The sequence below is a fragment of the Pan paniscus genome, chromosome 23, assembly GCF_029289425.2.
Source record: "Pan paniscus chromosome 23, NHGRI_mPanPan1-v2.0_pri, whole genome shotgun sequence".
NCBI classification, from domain to species: Eukaryota; Metazoa; Chordata; class Mammalia; order Primates; family Hominidae; genus Pan; species Pan paniscus.
The window spans coordinates 36,604,038-36,626,263 of NC_085927.1; the positions used below are offsets into that span (position 1 = coordinate 36,604,038).

At 48.7% G+C, this 22,226-nt stretch overlaps 1 protein-coding gene across 2 annotated transcripts; it reads right to left on the reverse strand.

The window, feature by feature from the left end:
• Positions 1–786: 786 nt before the first annotated feature.
• On the reverse strand, positions 787–19,359 carry CRYBB1 (crystallin beta B1). Of its 2 annotated transcripts, XM_003820181.5 has the most exons (6): positions 19,140–19,359; positions 17,299–17,497; positions 13,245–13,363; positions 9,403–9,535; positions 3,394–3,536; positions 787–1,182 (listed from the first exon to the last, which is right to left on the reverse strand). In XM_003820181.5, the coding sequence occupies exons 2-6, from the start codon at positions 17,476–17,478 to the stop codon at positions 999–1,001; spliced, it is 759 nt and encodes a 252-aa protein (XP_003820229.1). In that variant the 5' UTR covers positions 17,479–17,497; positions 19,140–19,359; the 3' UTR covers positions 787–998. The 2 variants fall into 2 exon arrangements, with proteins under 2 accessions (XP_003820229.1, XP_008971828.1); XM_008973580.4 differs by lacking the exon at positions 19,140–19,359 and having other exon boundaries at positions 804–1,182; positions 17,299–17,716.
• Positions 19,360–22,226: the final 2,867 nt, after the last annotated feature.

The window sequence follows — 22,226 nt, forward strand, 5'->3', positions numbered from 1 at the left end:
CTGCCACCTCAGTCTCCCGAATAGCTGGGATTACAGGCGCACGCCACCATGCTGGGTTAACTTTTGGAATTTTTGTAGAGATGAGGTTTCGCGATGTTGGCCAGGCTGGTCTCGAACTCCTGACTTCAAGTGATCTACCCACCTCACCCTCCCAAAGTGTTGGGATTACAGGGGTGAGCCACCACGCCCAGCCTGTGTGATTGCTTTCTATGTATATGATGCTGATTTTCCACTTCTTGGAGCATTATAAGGATTTATTTACAGATCAGTGCATTTAAGGACAAAAAATAAGTCTATTTAAATAAAAATATGTCAAAAGTAGACCAGGTGGCATGCAGACAGTACAAAAAATCCTGAGGGGGATGCTCAACTGGTTACAGTTTGAAAAAAATTTATAGATTTGTCTTGAGGAGTACAGGCTCTGGAGCCAGACAGCCTGAATTCAAGTCTTGACTTGCTAACTATGTGACCTTGGGAAAATCACTTCCCCTCTCTGAACCTCAATTTCCTCATACCAACCTCCTGGAGCAGTCTTCATAATGAGTAAGGCCAAGTACTTGTCCTCCACCCCAACACATCCATTCAGGACCCAGAAACCAACCTGCCTCCTCTGACCTGCTGCACGAATGCCCTGGCTGGACCATCTCTTACCTAGTATCCTTGGACAGCATCTCACAGGTGTATCTGGGTTTCCCCTGCTAGGTGGAGCAAGCTCCTTGACAGCAGGAACTTGGCCTTATTCATTTCTGCCTACACATTTGGTAGACTCACATAACAGGCAGAAAGAACTTTTCAGTGTTAGCTGCTTTTATTATCGTTGTAATTATTAAGAGCGAGGAAGTCACATCCCAGTAACTATGGGGGACCTCAAGGCACACATCTGTTTACAGATCCAGGAGAAATTTTGGCTTTAGGGAATTTTATTTGCCTGGGAAAAATGGGGGAAATAATTGAACATGAAGAAGGGTTGGGGCAAGGTAGCAGAGTGAGGTGTGGACTCACTTGGGGGGCTCTGTGGCCAGGACAGGGAAGGACCCCTCGAGGTGCCACTGCTTGTCACGCAGGCGACGCACGGACTGCATCTGTGGCTGGAAGGCTCCCCACTCATTCCAGTGCCGGAAGTCGCCAGGCTCTAGGAGGTACTGGTACCCGCGGTAGCCAGGATACTGATAGCCAACCCATCTGAGAGGAAAGTGAGAAGGACAGAGTGGAGACAGCCTGCCTCGTTGCCTGGCACCCAGACCCCTGCCAGACCAGCCTGTCCTTCATTGATCCCTGCAGTCGGCTGCTCTCTCACTTCTGTCCTGGCTATATCCCTTCCTGCTCTGTGCCCTGGGGCAAGGACTTTGCCTCTCTGATAGGCCTCGGTTTCCTTTTCTAGGAAGTGAGCATGGTCACGGTGCCTGATTTTATTAAGAGTGCTGGGGGGGACCAAATGGAGAATGCACCTCAAGTGTTTGCTAAGCATGTTGCCTGTGCATGGTAGGAATATGAATACACATCCCATTAAACGTGATGATGCAGGGCTCAGAGAACAAATCCAAGGAAGCAAGAATAGGACTTAGGGACTGGTTAACAATGAAGCAAATGAAAGACAGGAAGTGTTATTTCAAAAAATTGGTTTTCTTGGCTGGGCGCGGTGGCTCAAGCCTGTAATCCCAGCACTTAGGGAGGCTGAGGCGGGCAGATCACAAGGTCAGGAGATCGAGACCATCCTGGTTAACGCAGTGAAACCCCGTCTCTACTAAAAATACCAACAAATTAGCCGGGTGTGGTGGCGGGCACCTGTAGTCCCAGCTACTCGGGAGACTGAGGCAGGAGAATGGCGTGAACCCAGGAGGCGGAGCTTGCAGTGAGCTGAGATTGCACCACTGTACTCCAGCCTGGGGGACAGAGCGAGACTCCATCTCAAAAAAAAGAAAAAAAATTGGTTTTCTTTGTAGGTAAGTGCATCAGTGCGTAGCAGCTGGGAACACATACTCTGGTATCAAATATACGTGGGTTCAAATCCTACCTCTGCCATTGATTTACTAGCTGTGAGAATCTAGGTGGATAAGGTATCAGAACCTCAATGTACTGTCTGTACAGTGGGGATGATAATGCACCCACCTCCTTGGTTTGTTTTGAAGATTTAATAGTTATTCATTTAAAGTGGTTAGCACAGTCCTTGGTACATAGTAAGCACTCAATAGAAGTTATCATCAGTGATTAATTTCTAACTTCTCTCATTGTCTTTGCTGAGAGGGTCTTTCCAGGCCTCTGCCAGACCCCCTCCCTATATTGTAAAGCCTGGTTTAAGTTCCATCCTCTGCAGATAAACCTTTGACCTGCCCTCTGCCCTAACATACACAGCCAAATCCTAGAAACCTCTCCTCCTCTGACCTCCTACAACACAGTTGCCCTGGCTGGCCCATTCTTTACCTAGTATTGTTGGACACCATCTCACAGGTATATCTGGGTTTCCCCTGCTAGGCCAAGTAAGTTCCTTGAAGGTAGGAACTTGGCTGTATTCATCGCTGCTTTCCCCAGTGTACCTAGCACAGTGCCTGGCTCACAGACAAGGCTCAGTATATTTCAGATGGCTTGAATGGCAGGGATATAGGTTTCAGGGAGGCAGAAAGGAACAAGAAAAAGGCCATAGCCATGATGGTGTTACAGGAGCTCAGAACAAGTCTGGGAATGGAGAGACAGAGCCTTACGTTTACCTAGAGGAGATCAAGGGTGTCTGGCATGGTCATTTGGAGGCAGGGGGATGGATAAAGTGACTCCTTTGATCTGGCCCTTCCATGTATCCTCATGACATAAGGTCATGGGGCTCCGTTTTGATAGCTTCAGATCCTGAGCATTCAGAGCAGGAAGGGCACTCTTGGATCAGGGAATTTTGTGTGCCCATTGCCTAGCTGGCAAGGCTGAGAGGCAGAGAGGTGTTTAGGCTCACTCGAGTTCCTCAGCATGTCAGTAGTAGGGTCAGGGCCATCTTATGATGCAAATTCACTGCTCAGAACTCGTTCTGTTCATTCTCCCAGAAGCTCCTGATTTCCCTGAATATTCCCTGTTCCTGGATGCATCCAGCCTCATCTATCCACATCAGCGCCGGCCCTTTTAGTTGATTACTCCTTCAACCCCAACTAGACTTAGCAGCTCCTATTTTCTCCATCTAACAGCTTTTTAGAGCTGATTTGTTTACACTGACCTGGAATTCCTCAAAGTGTGACTCTATTCCCCAGAGGAATAGAGCTCTGTTGGCTGAATCCCAGGAACCAGCGCTGGGAGACTGTGGTAGGGGCCACGGCCTTCTCTAGGAATCTGATGTTATAACCTGTAAGGGGAGCAGCCTCTGATTCTGCCTGTGCTTGAAGCAGGGGATGCGGACCTGGCAGGAGGGATGCTTACGTTCCACTGGAGACCTTCACGCTGCCCACGCGGTCACTGAAGCCGTAGACCCAGAGACTGGGTGCGTCGTCCCCCTGGATCTCTATGGTGTTGCCCTTGAAGTTGGCCCCTTCAAACAGGGAGATTTTGTGCTCCTGGGCATCCTGGGGAAAGAGAGGCCGGGTCAGGTGTGTGAAGTACAAATGGGACAAAGAGAAGAAACTTAGCGGGGCCTTCTGGGTGTGGAGCGAGAGAGATGAGCCTGTTCAGGCTGCTGGGGGACTCTCCGGGGACCACTGCTGTCTAGTCTGGAAGGAGACATAAGGAAAATGGGATGACAACTCCCACATCATAGGGTCCTCGTGAGGATGAAATGAGTGTATCCGTATAGAGCACTGAGCACGATGCCTGGCATACATCAAGTGCTCAATAAATGCATTTATTGGCCGGGTGCCATGGCTCATGTCTGTAATTCCAGCACTTTGAGAGGCCCAGGTGGGAGGATTGCTTGAGGCCAAGGGTTCAAGACCAGCCTGGGCAACATAGCAAGATCCTATCTCTCAAAAAAATAATTTTTTTTTTTTTTAATTTGCCAGGCATGGTGGTGCATGCCTGTAGTCTCAGCTACTTGGAAGGCTGAGGCAGGAGGATTGCTTGAGCCCAGGAAGTTGAGGCTGCAGTGAGATATGATTACACCACTGCACTCCAGCCTGGGTGACAGAGCAAGACCCTGTCTCAAAAAAAAAAAAGTATTTATTATTTTTAAAATTATGATCAGGGACAAAAAGGCTCAGAGAGGTCAAGCTTATTGATCAACATCACACAGCCAGGGAGGGGCAGAACCTTTCAGAGAAACACTTCATTCCTAAGCAGTGTCCCTGTGCCATCAGGAGTTTAACCAATTGCCCTTTTGTAAATGCTTCTTACAAACCAGGTGAAACGTGGAACATTGGTGGAACACAGATCTAGGTTCAAATCCTGCCTCTAGGCCGGGTGCGATGGCTCACGCCTATAATCCCAGCACTTTGGGAGGCCGAGGCGGGCAGATCATGTGGTCAGGAGATCAAGACCATCCTGGCTAACACGATGAAACCCCGTCTCTACTAAAAATATGAAAAAAATTAGCCGGGCGTGGTGGTGGGCGCCTGTAGTCCCAGCTACTTGGGAGGCTGAGGCAGGAGAATGGCGTGAACCCAGGAGGCAGAGCTTGCAGTGAGCTGAGATCGTGCCACTGCACACCAACCTGGGCAACAGAGCGAGACTCCGTCTCAAAAAACAAACAACAAAAAACAAATCCTGCCTCTGACATTTATGCACTGGTGATCTTGGACATTTTACTCTGCCTCCTTCAGAGCCTCAGTTTGTTCATCTGTAGAATGGGGTTATTGCCAGGCATGGTGGCTCATATCTATAATCCCAGCACTTTGGGAGGCCGAGACAGGTAGATCACCTGAGGTCAGGGGTCCAAGACCAGCCTGGCCAACATGGTGAAACCCCATCTCTACTAAAAATGCAAAAATTAGCCAGGTGCAGTCACATGTGCCTGTAATCCCAGCCACTCGGGAGGCTGAGGCAGGAGAGTCACTTGAACCTGGGAGGTGGAGGTTGCAGTGAGACGAGATCACACCACTGCACTCCAGCCTGGGCGACAGAGCAAGACTGTCTCAAACAACAACAACAAAAAAGAATGGGGTTACTATTGCTTCGTGGGATTGTCATGGCTACTCAACTCACGGTTGAGTCCAACTATAAAACAGGCCTGGCCGGGCGCGGTGGCTCACGCCTGTAATCCCAGCACTTTAGGAGGCCGAGATGGGTGGGATCACAAGGTCAAGAGTTCGAGACCAGCCTGACTAACATTGAGAAACCCCATCTCTACTAAAAATACAAAATAATAATAATAATAATAATTAGCTGGGCGTGGTGGCACGCACCTGTAGTCCCAGCTACTCGGGAGGCTGAGGCAGGAGAATTGCTTGAACCTGGGAGGCAGAGGTTGCAGTGAGCCAAGATTGTGTCACTGCACTCCAGCCTGGGTGACAGAGCAAGACTCTGTCTCAAAAAACAAACAAACAACCAGGCCCACCCTTGAATGTGGGCACATGATTCAGTTCTGGCTTGCACTTATTTTTAATGCTTTCATGACCCTGTATCTTGTTTTTAAAGTTCGTCTGTTATTTCTGAGGGCATGGATCATCCATCTTTTCAAAAGTCATCATGCACTGTTTTAGGCCCAAGGGTTTGAAGAGCCAAAGAGATGAACAGGAAATAGCAGAGTGATGCCAACCTCAGTGTCTAGGTTCAAACCCACAGACCTTGGTTCAAATCCCAGCCCCAGCAACTCCCAGCTGTGTGGCCTTAGGCCAGTCATTTTCTACTTCTGAGTCTCAGTTTCCTTGCTTTTAAAATGCATGTTATCATAGCCTGTCGCATAGGACAGTTGTAGGGATTATGTAAAAGGCAGGTAATATACCCAGTACGTAGTTGGTGCTTAAAAATGGATGCTGTGATTATCTACTGTTATTATCTACTGTTATTCACCACCACTAGGAGGAAGAGGAGCCCAGAACGTAAGTGCATCCTTCTGTGAAAGACTCCAGTAGAAGATTATAGATGAAGAAAGAACTGGTTAATTCTTCCAGAGAAAAGCAGAGCAGATCAGGGAAGGCTTCATGGAAGAAGTGACACTAGAGAGGGACCTTGGAGGTTAAGGAGGAGTGCACAAAGCTGAGAAGGGAAGGAGGGTTGAGGGAAGGCACTGAGGCAGAGAAGGCATAGGCAAAAGCTGGGAGGTGGGAATGTGCAAGACAATATCTGTGTGGCCAGGGTGCAGGAAGGCAAGTGCAAGGTGCCAGGCAGGGATGTAAGCACAGGGGACCCTTTGGAGCATGGCAAGACAAATGCCCTTAGTGCAATTACCAGCCAGTGGTAAAAGTACAACAATGATTACTTATTACTGTTACGGTCTTGAGGGCCTTGGGAAGGTTGTTAGTCAATGGCTCCCCACTGCTAGAGGGGTCAAGACTGAACTTGCCACCACCTATGAGACCCTACAAGACACTGGCCTCCACCACCACCTCCCCTCCCATCTTGCCTCCCTCTTTCCTCCACTCCCTCTGCTGCAGCTTTGTTGGCCACCTTTAATTTTCTTGGTCCCACCAGTCCATCGTTGCTCTAGGAGTTTTGCACACACTGTTCCCTGGAAGGCTTTACCATCTGCTCTTCACATGGCTGAGTTGGTTTCCAAACTCTGGGAGCTGGCTTCCCTGATGACCCCCTGACCACTCCCACCTCTAACAATATCTGAGCCCCCCGTTCCTGCTTCTGCTTTCCTAGTTAGATTGCATGGCCTTTGTGTAACACCTACCACAGTTTGCAATTGTAGATGGATTTTTATGATTAGCTTTTTGATAGCTGCCTCCCTGGGTAGCTTAAGTCCCATGAAGACAGGGACCTAGTCTGTTTGATGCACAGTTTTGCACTCAGAGCCTAGAACCAGAGCCTGGCAGAAACAGGCCAACTGGTTGGGCGCACTGGCTCATGCCTGTAATCCCAGCACTTTGGGAGGCCCAGGCGGGTAGATCACTTGAGATCAGGAGTTTGAGACCGTCCTGGCCAACGTGATGAAACCCCGTCTCTACAAAAAATACAAAAATTATCTGGGCGTGGTGGTGCACACCTATAATCCCAGCTACTTGGGAGGCTGAGGCAGGAGAATTGCTTGCCCCAGGGAGGTGAAGGTTGCAGTGAGCCAGAACGTGCCACTACACTCCAGCCTGGGCAACAGAGTTAGATGTGTCTCAAAAAAAAAAAAAAAAAAAAAAAAAAAAAAAAAAAAGGAAAATAGAAACAGGCCAACCAAAATGCCTGGGTTCAAGTAGAAGATGGTCAGGTTTATTTTTTTTTTTATTTTGAAAAGATCCCTCTAACTTCCCATGACAGGGGGCTGGAAAGGAGTCAGAGAACCCAGCAGGGAGAGAGCTGAAGCTGACCAGGTCAGAGATGATGGTGGCCTGGACCAAGACTGTGGCAGGGCAGAGAGAGGAAGGGTTAGACCAAGCTTATTTAACCTGCGGCCTGCAGGCCACATGTGGCTCAGGATGGCTTTGAATGTGGCCCAACACAAATTTGTGAACTTTCTTAAAACATTATGAGATTTTTTTTGCAATTGTTTTAAAGCTCATCCGCTATCGTTAGTGATAGTGTATTTTATGTGTAGCCCAAGACAATTCTTCCAGTGTGGGCCAGGGAAGCCAAAATATTGGGCACCCCTGAATTAGACGGTTGGATCTCAGCCCTGGCTGCACAGACGGACTACTTAGAGGGCATAGAAAAGATAGCAGTGCCGGAGTTCCAGCCCTAGAGATTCAGAATTAATTGGTCTGGGGTGGGGTCTAGGCTTTGAGATTTCTAAACATTTCTAATAACATATTTTATTTAAACAAATATACCTAAAATATTATAATTTCAATATGTAACCAATATAATGATATCAATGCATTGTTGACATTCTTTAAAATTTTTTTTACTATGTATTCAAAACCTAATATGTATTTTACACTTATGACACATCTCCATTTAGCCAAAATTCAAGTGTCCGATGGCCACATATGGCTAGTGCCTATTATGTTGAATAGCAAGCTTCTAGAAGCTACTGGAAATGCCCTGGTTGATCACTCTTCCAAACAAACCCCTTAACATAGGTTGGCATATAAGAACCATTCAATGACTGAGAGAGACATCTGTGAATTCTTACAGAGAGTGCATCATGAAGGCAAATAATTCAGTCTTACATTCTGCGAAAAGCGTTGGGAATGATCTGTTTGAATAATCCATTAAGATAAATTTGGTGATGTCAAAACAGCTGGTGGTTGCCACTTGATAGCCTCAAATGCACATTCATGAAAATTCTTATAAATGTTCCCATCATGGAAGACAAAAGTCGGTTACCATCAGCAACTAACATTGGTGAGTAAGATGTAGCTGGTTCATGACTCATCATCAACTTAATTCTGGAAAAAACTGTGAATCACTTGGAGATATCACCACCATTTTGACCTTGAATCTTCTGGAAGTTGACTTAGTTAAATATTATAAGAAACTAATTCAGTATATTGTCTTATTATTAAGAGGTTCAAGCTGCATTTCTACAGTATCCCTCTCCTTTTTTTTTTTTTTTTTTTGAGATGGAGTCTGGCACTGTCACCCCGGCTGGAGTGCAATGGCGTGATCTCGGCTCACTGCAACCTCTGGCTCCGGGGTTCAAGTAATTCTCCTGCCTCAGCCTTGCTAGTAGCTGGGATTACAGGCATGTGCCACCACGCCTGGCTAATTTTTGTATTTTTAGTAAAGACAGTGTTTCGTCATGTTGATCAGGCTGGTCTTGAACTCCTGACCTTGGGTAACCACCCACCTCGGCCTCCCAAAGTGCTGGGATTACAGGCGTGGGCCACCATGCCCGGCTACAACATCCCTCTTCTTAGCCATTGCATGATCTGCAACCAGCATGTTTGGTGTTTCGAATGGGCACTGAAATTTGAAAAGCTTTCCTAGGCCTGGCATGGTGGCTCACGGCTGTAATCCTAGCACTTTAGGAGGCCCAGGTGGGAGGATCACTTGAGGCCAGGAGTTCAAGGCTGCAGTGAGCTATGATCACACTACTGTACTCCAGCCTGGGGGACACAGCAAAACCCCATCTTTGGAAAAAAAAAAAAAAAAAAAGCTCCCAGTAAGGTCTAAATGTGCAGCCAGGGATATCAAGAGAATCAAGGAAGATGCTGAAGTTTTTAGCTCTAACTTGGAAGCTTTTGTGCTTATCATTTGCCCAGGGTTCCTAGCTGGGTATGTAGTGAGTGTGTTAAGGACACTGATGAATTGATGAGCTCAAGAATCCACGGTCCTTTGACAACTCGGAGGCTGCCACGCCTCCCTACCCACCATCATCTCCTTCTTGCCCTTGTCAGATCTCAGACTTACACCTGCCCTGCCCCGCCTGGCTGATTCTCCAGCCCCAGCCGGAGAGCCACTCACCATTTTGATGGGCCGGAAGGACATGAGCCGATCACTGCGGTAGCTGCTCGACCATGTGTTCCAGCGAGGGTACTCGCCCTTCTCCAGGATGAACATCTCCCCGCGGAAGTTGGACTGCTCAAAGGCGACCCAGCTGGATACAAGAAGGACCATGAGGCAGACAGGAGACATATGGTTAGTAGAAGCCCCCACTCCCTACTTGCCTTTCTCTCTCCCCTGGCAAGGCAGCCCTGAGGCCAGTAGGAAAGTCCAAAGGGGGCTGAACATGTCTGGGTTTGATTTTAGGCTCTGACACTTACAGGCTGTGTGACTATGGGCAAGTGACTTTACCTCTCTGAGCCTTTGTTTCTCATCTACACTCATATGCCTGTTTCCTTGGAGTTGGTGAAGGATTAAGTGAGATAAATGTGTGTGATTATCTGAGCACACTGTTTCTCTAGATGTAGGGTTCATACATGCTTCAAGTACTATCAGGACTTGGAGCCAAGGAACACATAGACATTTGAAACTTGACGCCAGCTAGGAGAAAGGCTCTGTTTGATGTTAATGTGCCTTTAACACTTACTAATCTCTCCTTTTTCTCTTTTGTAACAAAGAGAGAAAAGACCACTAGCCCAGAACCTCCAGCAGACAATGGTGTAATAGCAACATAATAATACCACTTTTGTGTTTATTGTTAATTTTGTATGGATACCTTTTACTTATAGGAAATAATACTAGCCTTCCATTTGTAAAAAGTGGTGTGAGGGTTCTTTTAAAATGTGTTTATTTGTGGTTAGCAGGATCATTTTAAATGAAATATATTAAATGAACGACAGTCTCGGAGGTACAGGGGTAAGGGAAAAATTGATACAGATGTTTGCATCCTTGCTGGGTAAATACTGGCCTGGTATTCGGGAGATACTCAGTAACTAGTATGAGGCAATGGGAAGGGAATGATGGTAATATCTACTCCCAGATACCTATGGTAATATAATGTGATAGCGCTTATGAAGATGCTAGGTTCCTTACATGGACTAATTAGAAGTTTGAAATTAGATGGAAGATTTTCCTGGCTTTCCCAGTGAAGATTGATTAAGGATAAGAAGTGAGCTTGTGTTACAGGGACCAGGGATTGTGGCAGTGCAGGTGGGGTAGATAAGACAATCCCCATTCCATAGATGAGAAAGCTGAGACTAAGAAACTCCTTGACCTTTGCTCCCCGTGTGTTCAAGAGTTCTTAGGAAAAAAGAGACAGATGAGGGGACACTGACACTAGCATCTTCTCCCAGGGGGCTGCTGGGACCCTGCTCTCCCCAGAAGGAGATAAGGATGATGGGCTATCACCATGGGCTGAAACAGAGTGCATCACAGGAGCCTCAGGTCTTTGTCTGAGAGATGAGTTAACCACATTGGAGTAAATTAAAGATATGTTTGTCTTCCCAGAATAGAGTTGCATTTGCCTCAGCTCTGTCTGGTCTGGAGTAGAAGAGAAATAAATGGGAGAATAGATGGATGGATGGACAGATGAATGGGTGGATGGATGGACAGATGAATGGGTGGATGGATGGGTGGATGAAAGGATGGTTGAATAGATGGATAGGTGGATGGGTAGATGGACAGATGAATGGATGCATGGATAAAGGGATGGATGAAGGGATGGTTGAATTGATGGATAGCTAGATGGGTAGATGGATGGGTGGGTGATGGAGAACACATGGTGGGTACGTGTGTATAAATGGAGAATGGATGTATGTACGGATAGATCAATAGACGAATGGGTAGATGCATGGGTAAGTAGATGGATGATGAATAAATGGGTGGATAGACGCATGGGTGAATAAGAAGGGAGCCTTGGAAGGTGGTTTCATGTAGGAGTTAAGAGGACAGACCCTGGAAACAGACAGACCTGAATTCTAATCCAAGCTTTGCCATTTGCTGCATGCATTTGGGCAGCACTTACACCTGCTAAGCTTTGGTAACAGAGAAGAAATGATACATCTACTTTGTTGCATCTACCTCGTTGGGAGATTATGAGGGCCTAAAAGAGGGAATGCATGGAACACATACAGCACAGAGTAAGCCTCCAAATTAATACTGTTCCTGATTAAAGGGAGAAGGAAACTGGAGGTCTAGGCTTCTGGAAAAACAGACACTGATGTGGTCTTGCCACCATGCCCAAGGTCCCCCTAAAATCTCCCCTATCTTCTTCAGCAGGACCAGTGAGGATCTAAATTTTAAATGTTTATATCTATGCCTTTTCTTATCTCCCATGGCTCATTTCAACCCACAAGCAGGGAGAGAGGGTAGGGCAGGAATTTTAATTTATAAGATATGGAAACTGAGGCTAAGAGGGGTTAAGTCCCCAGCCTAAGGTCACATGATGGTGTTGGGTGTTGGGCTGCAGTCTCCTGGGTTTCAGGCAGGCAGGCCTCCTCACATTCCCCATGCCTACCTCACCCTCTTCATTCTTTTTTTCCCATGGCCCTGCCAGCGCCCACACAGACCCAGGCCCCCGGACCACAGGCCCGTTTCCATGCCCATCAGGCACGGCTCCAAGGCACACGTCAGACACCAGCTGCATCTTTGTTTGAGGAGAAATACTCTGGGTTTGAGTCACTGGTACCAAAAAAAGCCTGAAAACCCATGCTGGCCACATCCGGTAGCTTCTGCTTCCAGCTGGGTTTTGGGGCTGAGGGTGGAGCTGAGGCTGCGTTGACCACACTGAGGGTGCAGGAGGTAGAAATGGTCCCGGGTAGCCTCCAGGATAAGTTGGCTAAATTCACCGGGCAGGGAGGTGGGTACGTGACCATCAGAGTCACTTGCCATGTTTGGGTGCCCACAAGGTAACAGGCCCATGCTGTATGATCTCCCTCAGACCTCAGCATAATCCTGTGAGGAGTGGTGAGGGCCATCCTTCTCCCCATTTCAAAGATGGGGAAACTGAGGCTTGCACACTGAACAAGGCAAACAGGGGAAGTCAGGACTCAAACCCAGGCTTGTCTGACCTCAAAGCTCATCTCGGAATGGGCTCAGAATGCAGGATGACTGGAACCCTTGCAGGCTTTCAAAGTAGGGGAGACAAGAGCAAACGAGCTGCGTGGATCTTGTCCTGGGGCTGCCCCTCCACCCTGACCTCAGCACACACAGGCTGGACATAGGGCAACCACTCTGCCCAAGGATGACTATCCCTGTTTTATATGGGAGTCACTAAGGCCCAGAGACACCCACAGAGACAGGAACAGGCAGTGAAGCATGGTGATTAAGAGCTTTAGGAATGAACTCAACCTGAGTTGAATCCTGGCTGTGCCACTTACCAATAGGTGACCTTGGGTAAGAGACTCACCCCCTCTGAGCCTCAGTCTTTCCATCTGTCAAGTGGGCATAAGAATAGCCTCTGCCTCCTACAGCACTGTGAATCATCTAGGTGTGGTCCCGAGTCAGTGCCTGGCACCTGGTGGGTGTGCCACAGATGCTTATCATTACTCCCAGGCAGCTGGACGCCCAGGAGAGGGGACAGCGAGTGGACACTTCACTCTTTGACCTCTCTCAGCCCTCGGTAATGGGCTAGAGTTTTTGCTATAGTAGAAGCAGCATTTCTCCAGAGCCCAGAACCATGGCTTACTGCCAATGTGATCTTATGCTAATTGGATCACCTCTCCGAGCCTCAGTTTCCTCATCTGTAAAATGAGATTGAGAACAATTCCTCCCTCTTCAGTTTGATAATGAGGATTGGAAATAATGTATGTGCCAGGAGTACGAACGGCCGCAGGCACAGAGCAGATGCTGGAGAAATGGCAGCTACTGTTGTCTGGTCATTTTACTGTGGCAGAGAGTGTGCCCCTCCTCCGCCCAGTACTCACGGTCCCGCGGAGACAATGATGCTGCGCACACGGTCGAAGCCACGGTCTGCCAGGTTCGAGCACTCCCCCGAGAATTCTGCTCGACGGCCCTGGAAGTTTTCCAGTTCGAAGACCACCAGCTGCAGGAGAGAAGCCCCCATGCCGAGGGCAGAGTGAGGGGGGAGTCAAAAATTCATTAAGTATCTACGTAAATAAAAGCCAGCAGTGCAGGAGTCACATAAAAGTGTGATGAGCCACAGTTTGTGAAATGATCCCGTCCTCCCATCCCCCAATTCTTTACTGATTTTTGTTTTTTGTTTGTTTGTTTGTTTGTTTTTCTGAGTCTCACTCTGTCGCCCCAGCTGAAGTTCAGTGGCGCCATCATGGCTCACTGCAACCTCCGCCTCCCAGGCTCAAGCGATCCTCCCACCTCAGCCTCCGAGTAGTTGAGATTACAGGCACCCACCACCATGCCTGGCTATTTTTTGTAGAGACAGGATTTTGCCACGTTGCTCAGGCTGGTCTCGAATTCCTGAGCTCAAGTGATTGGCCTGCCTTGGCTTCCCAAAGTGTTGGGATTACAGGCATGAGCCATTGCACCTGGCCTCATGCCCTAATTCTGAAGCTAAGATCTGCGCCATCATTAGGAACTTATGAACCTCCCTTTCAGGCCTTTCTTTGTGCTATTCCTCCTGCCTGGAATGCCTTCTCCACCACACATATCCAGCTTGGAGCTCCCACTGCCTAACTGAAGTTCCCTAATACGTACTCCAGCTCGTTATTCTGTTTTAGGCTCAGGTGCCACCTTCTCCAGGAAGCCTTCTCTGATTGCCCCTTCCTCCATCGGCCTTGGTTGAGCATCCCCCACTGTCCTCTCCCCATTAGCAGCACAACTAACCCACCACACAGTCACTGCTGTTTTGCTTTGGGGTCTCCCTCTCTCTCTGCACTCCCTCTCTCCCATTACCCAGCCCCTCCAAAGACCAAGGACTCCTCCAGGGCAGGGCCTGAGGTTGATCAATTTCCGTATCTCCAGCCCCAGCCCCAGTACCTGCCACAGAGCTGATGCTCAGGAGACACTTGCAAATCCAACCCTCCATAACATAGGGGAAAACTTGAGCTAATCTTCTCTCCTCACTAAGCCTCATGTTTGGTTCCTTGTCCACTTGCTTTTCCAAGTTGGGACAATGTTGCCATTCACATGGACCAAGGCACAATTTTCTGCCTTCTTTGAGCCTCAGTTTCCCCAGCTGTAAGAGGAGGAGGTTCATATAACCATGACCCAGCACTTCCACTTCTACCCTTGGTTGCCCAAGAGAAACTCCTGTATGTGTGCCCCGGGATGTTGCGGGAAGTCAGGGACCCCAAACGGAGGGACTGGCTGAAGCCATGGCAGAAGAACGTGGATTGTGAAGATTTCATGGACATTTATTAGTTCCCCAAATTAATACTTTTGTAATTTCTTATGCCTGTCTTTACTGCAATCTGTAAACATAAATTGTAAAGATTTCATGGACACTTATCACTTCCCCAATCAATACCCTTGTGCTTTCCTATGCCTGTCTTTACTTTAATCTCTTAATCCTGTCAGCTGAGGAGGATGTATGTCGCCTCAGGACCGTGTGATAATTGCATTAACTGCACAAATTGTACAGGATGTGTGTTTGAGCAATATGAAATGTGGGCACCTTAAAAAAGAACAGGATAACAGCAATTGTTCAGGGAATAAGAGAGATAACCTTAAACTCTGACCGCCGGCGAGCCAGGCAGAACAGAGCCATATTTCTCTTCTTTCAAAAGCAAATGGGAGAAATATCGCTGAATTCTTTTTCTCAGCATGGAACATCCCTGAGAAAGAGAATGCGCACCTGGGGGTAGGTCTCTAAACTGGCCCCCCTGGGCGTGGTCGTCTCTTATGGTCGAGACTGCAGAGGTGAGATAGACTCCAGTCTCCCATAGCTCTCCCAGGCTTATTAGGAAGAGGAAATTCCCGCCTAATAAATTTTGGTCAGACCGGTTGATCTCAAAACCCTGTCTCCTGATAAGATGTTATCAATGACAATGGTGCCCAAAACTTCATTAGCAATTTTAATTTTGCCCCGGTCCTGTGATCCTGTGATCTCTCCCTGCCTCCACTTGCCCTGTGATATTCTATTACCTTGTAAAGTACTTGATGTCTGTGACCCACACCTATTCTCACACTCCCTCCCCTTTTGAAACTCCCTAATAAAAACTTGCTGGTTTTTGCAGCTTGTGGGGCATCACGGAACCTACCGACATGTGATGTCTCCCCCGGACGCCCAGCTTTACAATTTTACTCTTTTGTACTCTGTCCCTTTATTTCTCAAGCTGGCCGATGCTTAGGAAAAATAGAAAAGAATCTATGTGAATATCGGGGCAGGTTCCCCAATACCAGGAGACAGGGATAAGAACGTCCAAGCCATGCTGTTCACGAGAGCAAAGCTAGCAACCACTGAAATCGTGCTTAGCAGGAAAGAGATGGTCATGCTCTGAAATATCAGGCAGCAGCCAGAATGAATGGCCGGCAGTCATGCGCAACAATATGGATGGATATTAGGGATCTCATAGTAAGTGAAAAGTACAAAGAAAAGCCCAGAATAATCACATTGCATATTTCAATAAGTTAAAAACAAGTAAATCGGCCAGTTGCGGTGGCTCACACCTATAATTCCAGCACTTGGGGAGGCGGAGGCTAGGAGTTCGAGACCAGCCTGGATAATATGGCAAAACCCTGTCTCATAATTTGGTCTCAAAATAAATGAATAAATAAAACAAGTAAATAAATATACATGTGTATGTGTGTATACATTTTTAAAGGAATAATGCATAAAATTGTATACAAAAGCAAGCAAGCAGATTACAGACACAGGTTGAGGATAGGACAGTATTTCCTGGAGTTGGGGAGGAAAATGATGGACTCAAGGGAGACACCTTAGAGTTAGGTAGAAAGTTTTTAACCAAGTCCTGGCTTTTATATGGGTGGTGGGTTTGTAGGCGCATATTGCATTATTAGAAATTAAATAAAACTAATGATTAAATAGGAACATAAATAAAAGCCTGCCACGCACTGACCACATGAGAGCGTGTCATGAACTAGGGGTTGCAAAACGGCCTACTTCTGTGACCTGAGGTTGAAACCACACCAAACCAAATCCCAGGGGACTGGACACCTTGCTCCACAGGATGCCTTTCAGCCCAGACCACCTCGAGCAGTTTTGAGGGTCTGAGGCCATCCTGCTGCCCCAGTGAGCCTCCAAGGACAGCTGGTTCCCTGCTGCTAAGCCAGCCCACTTCCTTTTCTTCTTTTTTTTTTTTGCTTTCGATAAACTCTAAGCATGTGCGTGTGCAGGTGTAGCCTGATTGCCAGGTGTCCCTTCAGCTGTGAAGTGGTATGGTTTGGTTGTTGTTATTGCACAACTCAACTATAGGTCCCCTTTTTCTTTCTTTTCTTTTTTTTTTTTTTGATGGAGTCTCACTCTGTTGCCCAGGCTGGAGTGCAGTGGCATGATCTCAGCTCACTGCAACCTCCGCCTCCTGGGTTCAAGTGATTCTCCTGCCTCAGCCTCCCAAGTAGCTGGGATTACAGGCGCCCACCACTACGCCTGGCTAATTTTTGTATTTTTAGTAGAGACAGGGTTTCACCATGTTGGCCAGGCTGGTCTCGAACTCCTGACCTCAGGTGATCCACCTGCCTCGGCCTCCCAAAGTGCTGGGATTACAGGCATGAGCCACTGCGCCCAGCCCCACTTTCTCCAAGTGTGTGAGAACCCCTGGCTATTTTATGGGCTCCCAGATTGGCTGGGCCACACTTGTGTCCCAGAAGGAGGAGGGAGGAGGAGGCCAAGGTGAGGGAAAAAGAGAATAGGGACAGAGGATAAGAGTCTGGGGAGGTGGAGAAGAAGAAAAGGGAGAGTAAATAGAAAGGAGAGAAAATAAGCCAAGAACAAGGAGGAGAAAGAGGTGCGGAGGAGTAAGAGGTGAAAGAGGAAGAGGAGGAGGAGAAGGAGGAGGAGGGAAGGCATGGCACCCCGCCACTGCACCCCCAGGTCCTTACCCTGTAGTTCCCAGGAGGCAGTTCCCCCACCTTGGCGGTGGTAATAGGCACGGTTGTTGGGGCCAGGGTAGTGCCGGGACTAGGGGATGTTCCTGCAGGTGGGGCCCCCTTCCCCTTGGTGTCAGGCCCTGGGTTCACCGCCACTGTGGCCGAGGCCGAGGCCTTTGCAGCCTGAGACATGGTTCCCGCCTGCAAAAGTCTGTAAAGAAACCCTGGCCTTCAGGGATGACACCCCCAAACTGCCTCCTGCCCTCATAGCCCCACGTCCTGTGCTTTCAGCCTCCTTGGAGCTCGTTTCCTCTCTATCTCCTTCTGAAACGGTTAAGCCTGGAAGTTTTTCTTTCATCCCTACTCCCCAGCCAAGACCTTCCCGTCTGGGGGCCGCTCATCCCACATATATCCTTCCTCCAGGCTTTTGACCATGTGGTTCCCTCCACCAGCTGTTCCACCCTCCATTACCCCGCTAGGTCCTTCCTTAGCCCCCCGCAATTTTCCACACTGCTTATCACGCTGATTTGCTTGTGCAACTCCAATTTGCCTCCCTAGACTAATAACAAGAAGTCCCATTTGGGAGTACTTAAGGTGTGCCAGGCACTGTGACATACATTAATTAACCCATCTGACCATGACCCTAACCCGATGGAGTAGCTGCTATCGTGATCCCCTCTGAGCAGCAGGGGGCTGGAGAAGGAAGGGGCCCAGCTCAGGCCCAAACAGCTACTAAGTGGTAGGGCTCTGATTTCAACTCAAGGAAATGGAGCCAGCAAGTGGGCTTTTAAAGTATTCTGCCGTTTGCTTAATCTGATTTATTCACCGTCCATCCCTAACACTTGCTCTGCACCTGGCACATAGGAGATGCCCAATTAACATTTGTTCAGAGAATGAATGAATGCATGCTCCCAGCTCCTTTCCCCGTCCGCTTCCTCGGAGGGGTTGGTGTATGGGTGCAAATACAGGCCGGGGACTGGGGCATACGGGAGGACCCAAGAGGATGTATTTACTGCATGTGGAGGGTTCTGAAAATGAGGACTGGGGCTGGGTAGGCTTTGGGTGGAGAGGGCTTTGGTCAATTCCAGTGGTTCCTTGTTGCTTTGGGGTCATGGACTCCTTTGAATGTTTGATGAATACCTCAACTTTGTCCCCGGACAAAAATAACGCTCCCTTTAACTTTGGTGACAATGTTAAGGGATTTGAGGACCCCCTGCTAGCACAGATTAAGACCCTCTGGTCAAGCTGATTCCCGAACACATTGTGTAAGGCGGAGCTAGTTGGGATAAGCACATCCCTCCCCCAGCTTCCTCCAGGAAGGCTGTGCATATTCTGGGGTGCCCCCTGTTCACCAGGGGTGAGGCCAGACATCTGGGCCACATCTGTGGCTTTAAACACTCCCCCAGGGCTGGCAGCTGGACTCATGCCTTCCTGGAGATATTCTCATTCTCTCTCTCTCCCTGCTTCACCCTCTCCCTCTGTTCCTCCTCTCCTCCCTGTCTTTGACTCTCTATCTGTTTCTTACTTCTCTCCCTCTTTCTGCCTATCTGCCTGTCTGTTTCTCTCCCTCTCTGTTCCTCTCTCCCCCACTATCTCGCCCTCATTGTATCTTTGCTTATCTCTCTATCTGTTCTTTTTAATTATCTTTACTTCGCTCTCTGTGTATTTCTGTCTTTTCTCACTCTCTCCCCTCTCCTTCTCCCTCCCTTTCTTCCTCTCTCCACTTCCGTCTTTATCTCCGTGGCCCTGCTCTCTGACTCTCATGGCACTGCTATCTCTGCCTCCCTCTCTCTGTCTCCCTTTTCTCTTCCCCTCCCCTTCAGCTCTCAGCTGGGCTGTGGGTTCCCTCTTACCTGGGGACTTGCTACTTCCTGCTGGAGGACAGGCAGGCGGGCAGGTGCTATGGGTGACTAGAGTCCGACCCCCCATTTTATAGTCTGGCAGACTTCAGGCCCTATAGTCTGTGGCACAAAGGGGAAGCTGGCTCAGCAGGCCTGGGCAGGGAGTGGGGGACTGGGGCCCTGACCTCGCCTGGATCACTGCAGACAGCAGCACTTTCCTTTGTGAGACGAGCACACACAGCAGAAACCCTGGCCACAGCAGCTTCACCTTCCAACCCTACCCCGACTCCTTTCTCAACAACCCCAGCCAGGGATGGGCCCCCAAAAGGGTCCCTGCTGGCTGCCAACATGGGGCAGGGAAAAGGGGAGACACTGGGAGGCAGGAGACCAGAGTTTGAATCCTGACTCAGCCACTGCGCGCTGTGTGGCTTTTGGTAGGTCTCTACCCCTAGGGGGGCCTCTGTGTCTGCAATTATAAGGTGGGCACGTGTCCCTATTGGATGCCGCACAGAAAAGAAGGTGACAATGAGCACAGAAGCGTTTTGTAAAGGCAGATGTGGGTTTGATACGGACAGCCTTTTTTACGGAGTGCTTACTGTGTGCCGAACCCGTGTTATCTCGGTCAGTCCCCGGGACAATCTGCCTTATTTGGTACTTTCATTATGCCCATTTCACAGAAGAGGAAAGTGAAGGCACAGAGAGGTCAGAGCCAGCCCAGGCCAGCCAGCTCTGGGCCTTTGTGCTTTCTCCTCCTGCTGTCCAGCCTTGACCTTGGCCTGAGGCCCCCTGGCCTGACTTCCTCTTTGTAGGTTGGGGTGGGAATGGGAGAGTCGCACTGTGCTCAGCTGGGTTGGATATCGGAGACCTGGGTCTTTTTCTTTTACCCACATTGGGCCCCATCCTTTCCTGACCTATCGACAGTGATCCCTCTCGCCACCCCAGTTCCCCACCTCTACCCAGGCCACGTTATCTGACCTGGAGGACAGTGCTGGTGGCCAGAAATATGACTGCCTGTCTCAGAGCCTCCTACCCTGGCAAGCCCCAGATGCCCACCACATCTTGTTCACCACTGGCCCCAGCACCTAGCTGGGCCTGGCTAGGTAGAGCTTGGCACATCGTGGGTTCTCAGTCAATAACTGGTGACTCAATGGTGGTTCCAATGGATCGGAACAGAAGGTAGAGTACGGAGGAGATAGGGAAACCAAGGCAAGGAGAGAGAAGTAAGGAGGCAGATAGAAGTAACAGACAGAGAGGTGGAGACAGAGACACAGAGAGGCACAGGGGACAAGGACAGTGAAGGAGCGAGAGACGGAGAGACAGAGGTCAAGGTGGGGCGATCAAGCCTCAGGATGGAGGAACACACGCCAGAAATCACAGGGCCCAATCCTCTCATTTCACAAATGGAGAAACCGAGGCCCAGGTGGAACAAATGACTTCAACACAGTCACACGGTGGGAACTCACAGTAGAGCTGGGGTCAGAAGGAGCCTAGGGAGCTGCTCAGCTAGGTCACCAGCAGTCGGCTCCCCAGTCCCAGGCAGGGTGTATTGGGGGGGCATCTGGATAGGCTCCTGTCTCTTCTTTTTCGGGGTTCTAGGCTCCCCGTGGAGCCCAGCTCTGTCTTGAGCTCTCCCTGGCCTGGAGCCAGCTTTGCCTCTGTCCCTCCACCCACCCAGCACCCCCTTGCTTCCTAGCCTCTCCTTGGCCTTTTATCCTGGGCCAAGACTTGGTGGGTGGGGTGTGGGCAGGAACTGCAAGATGGGGTAGCCACTGGAACTGAGGCCAAGATGCCTGTGGTGAGGGCCCACCCACCAGTCTAGGCTTCAAAGCCAGGTCATCTGGGGCAGTTCCGTGCCCCCCCTAAAGCCCCAGGAATGGGCTGTCTGCCAGAGGGTGGGGGCAGAGAAGGGGGATGGCCCACCATGCTGGTGGCTCCACTCTGAGCATTTATTATTATTATTGTATCCTTCATTATATCTTTTTCTTTTTTGCCCTGTCTTATGGAGCCAATTTCTTTTCTTTTCTTTTTTTTCTTTTCTTTTCTTTTTTTTTTTGCATTTTCCTGTACTCCTCAGTATAAGTATGAACTTTCTGGGATTAACCCAAATTACAGATAAGGAAACTGAAGCAACTCCCTTTCCTTCCTCTCTCTCAGCCACTTTCTCATAAAAATGGAAATGTAAAATAAAATTGGAACTCACATCTTCTTTACTCATGAACACAGGCTCTTAAAAACTATGCACCCCTGCTTTTTGATCAACAATTAATAATATCTTTCTAATTAGCAATGATGATGATGAAGATGATGGAAATACCATAATTTTTTTATGTTGCAGGAGCAATTCCAGCTGCTGTTCATGTGCTATTCACATTTATGCTCACAATACCCCTGTTTCTTAGACTAATCCCAACTTACCTCGTTACACCCATTTTACACACAAGTAAACTGAGGCTCAGAGTGCGTAAGTAACATGCTTAAAAGTTACCCAGCCAGCAAGAGTGGGATGAAAACCCAGGCAGTCTGGCTGTAGAGGGTGCATTGTTAACCTTTAATTTTCATGCCAACCCTTCATCAAAGTCACGCATTCCTTTTTTTTTTTTTTTTTTTTTTTTTTGAGACAGGGTCTTGCTCTGTCACCCAGGCTCGAGAGAAATGGCGTGATCTTGGCTCACTGAAACCCCTGCCTCCAGGTTCAAGCAATTCTCCTGCCTCAGCCTCCCTAGTAGCTGGGATTACAGGCGCCCGCCACTACTCCCGGCTAATTTTTGTGTTTTTAGTAGAGACGGAGTTTCACCATGTTGGCCAGCCTGGTCTTGAACTCCTGACCTCAGGTGATCCACCCACCTCGGCCTCCCAAAGTGCTGAGATTACAGGCGTGAGCCCTTGCGCCCAGCCTAAAGTCATGCGTTTGATAGAGCTGCATTTCACCCTCTTAAAAGGAAACTGGTGTGGCCATTTTACAGGTCATGAGCAGGACTGAGGTGTCCTCCAGGTCACACAGATGGTAAGTAAGAAGCAGGGCTGGATTTCATCTCAGATGATCTGGTTTCCAGTCATGCTGTTTTCCTATGCTTGTTACACCCATTTTACACACAAGTA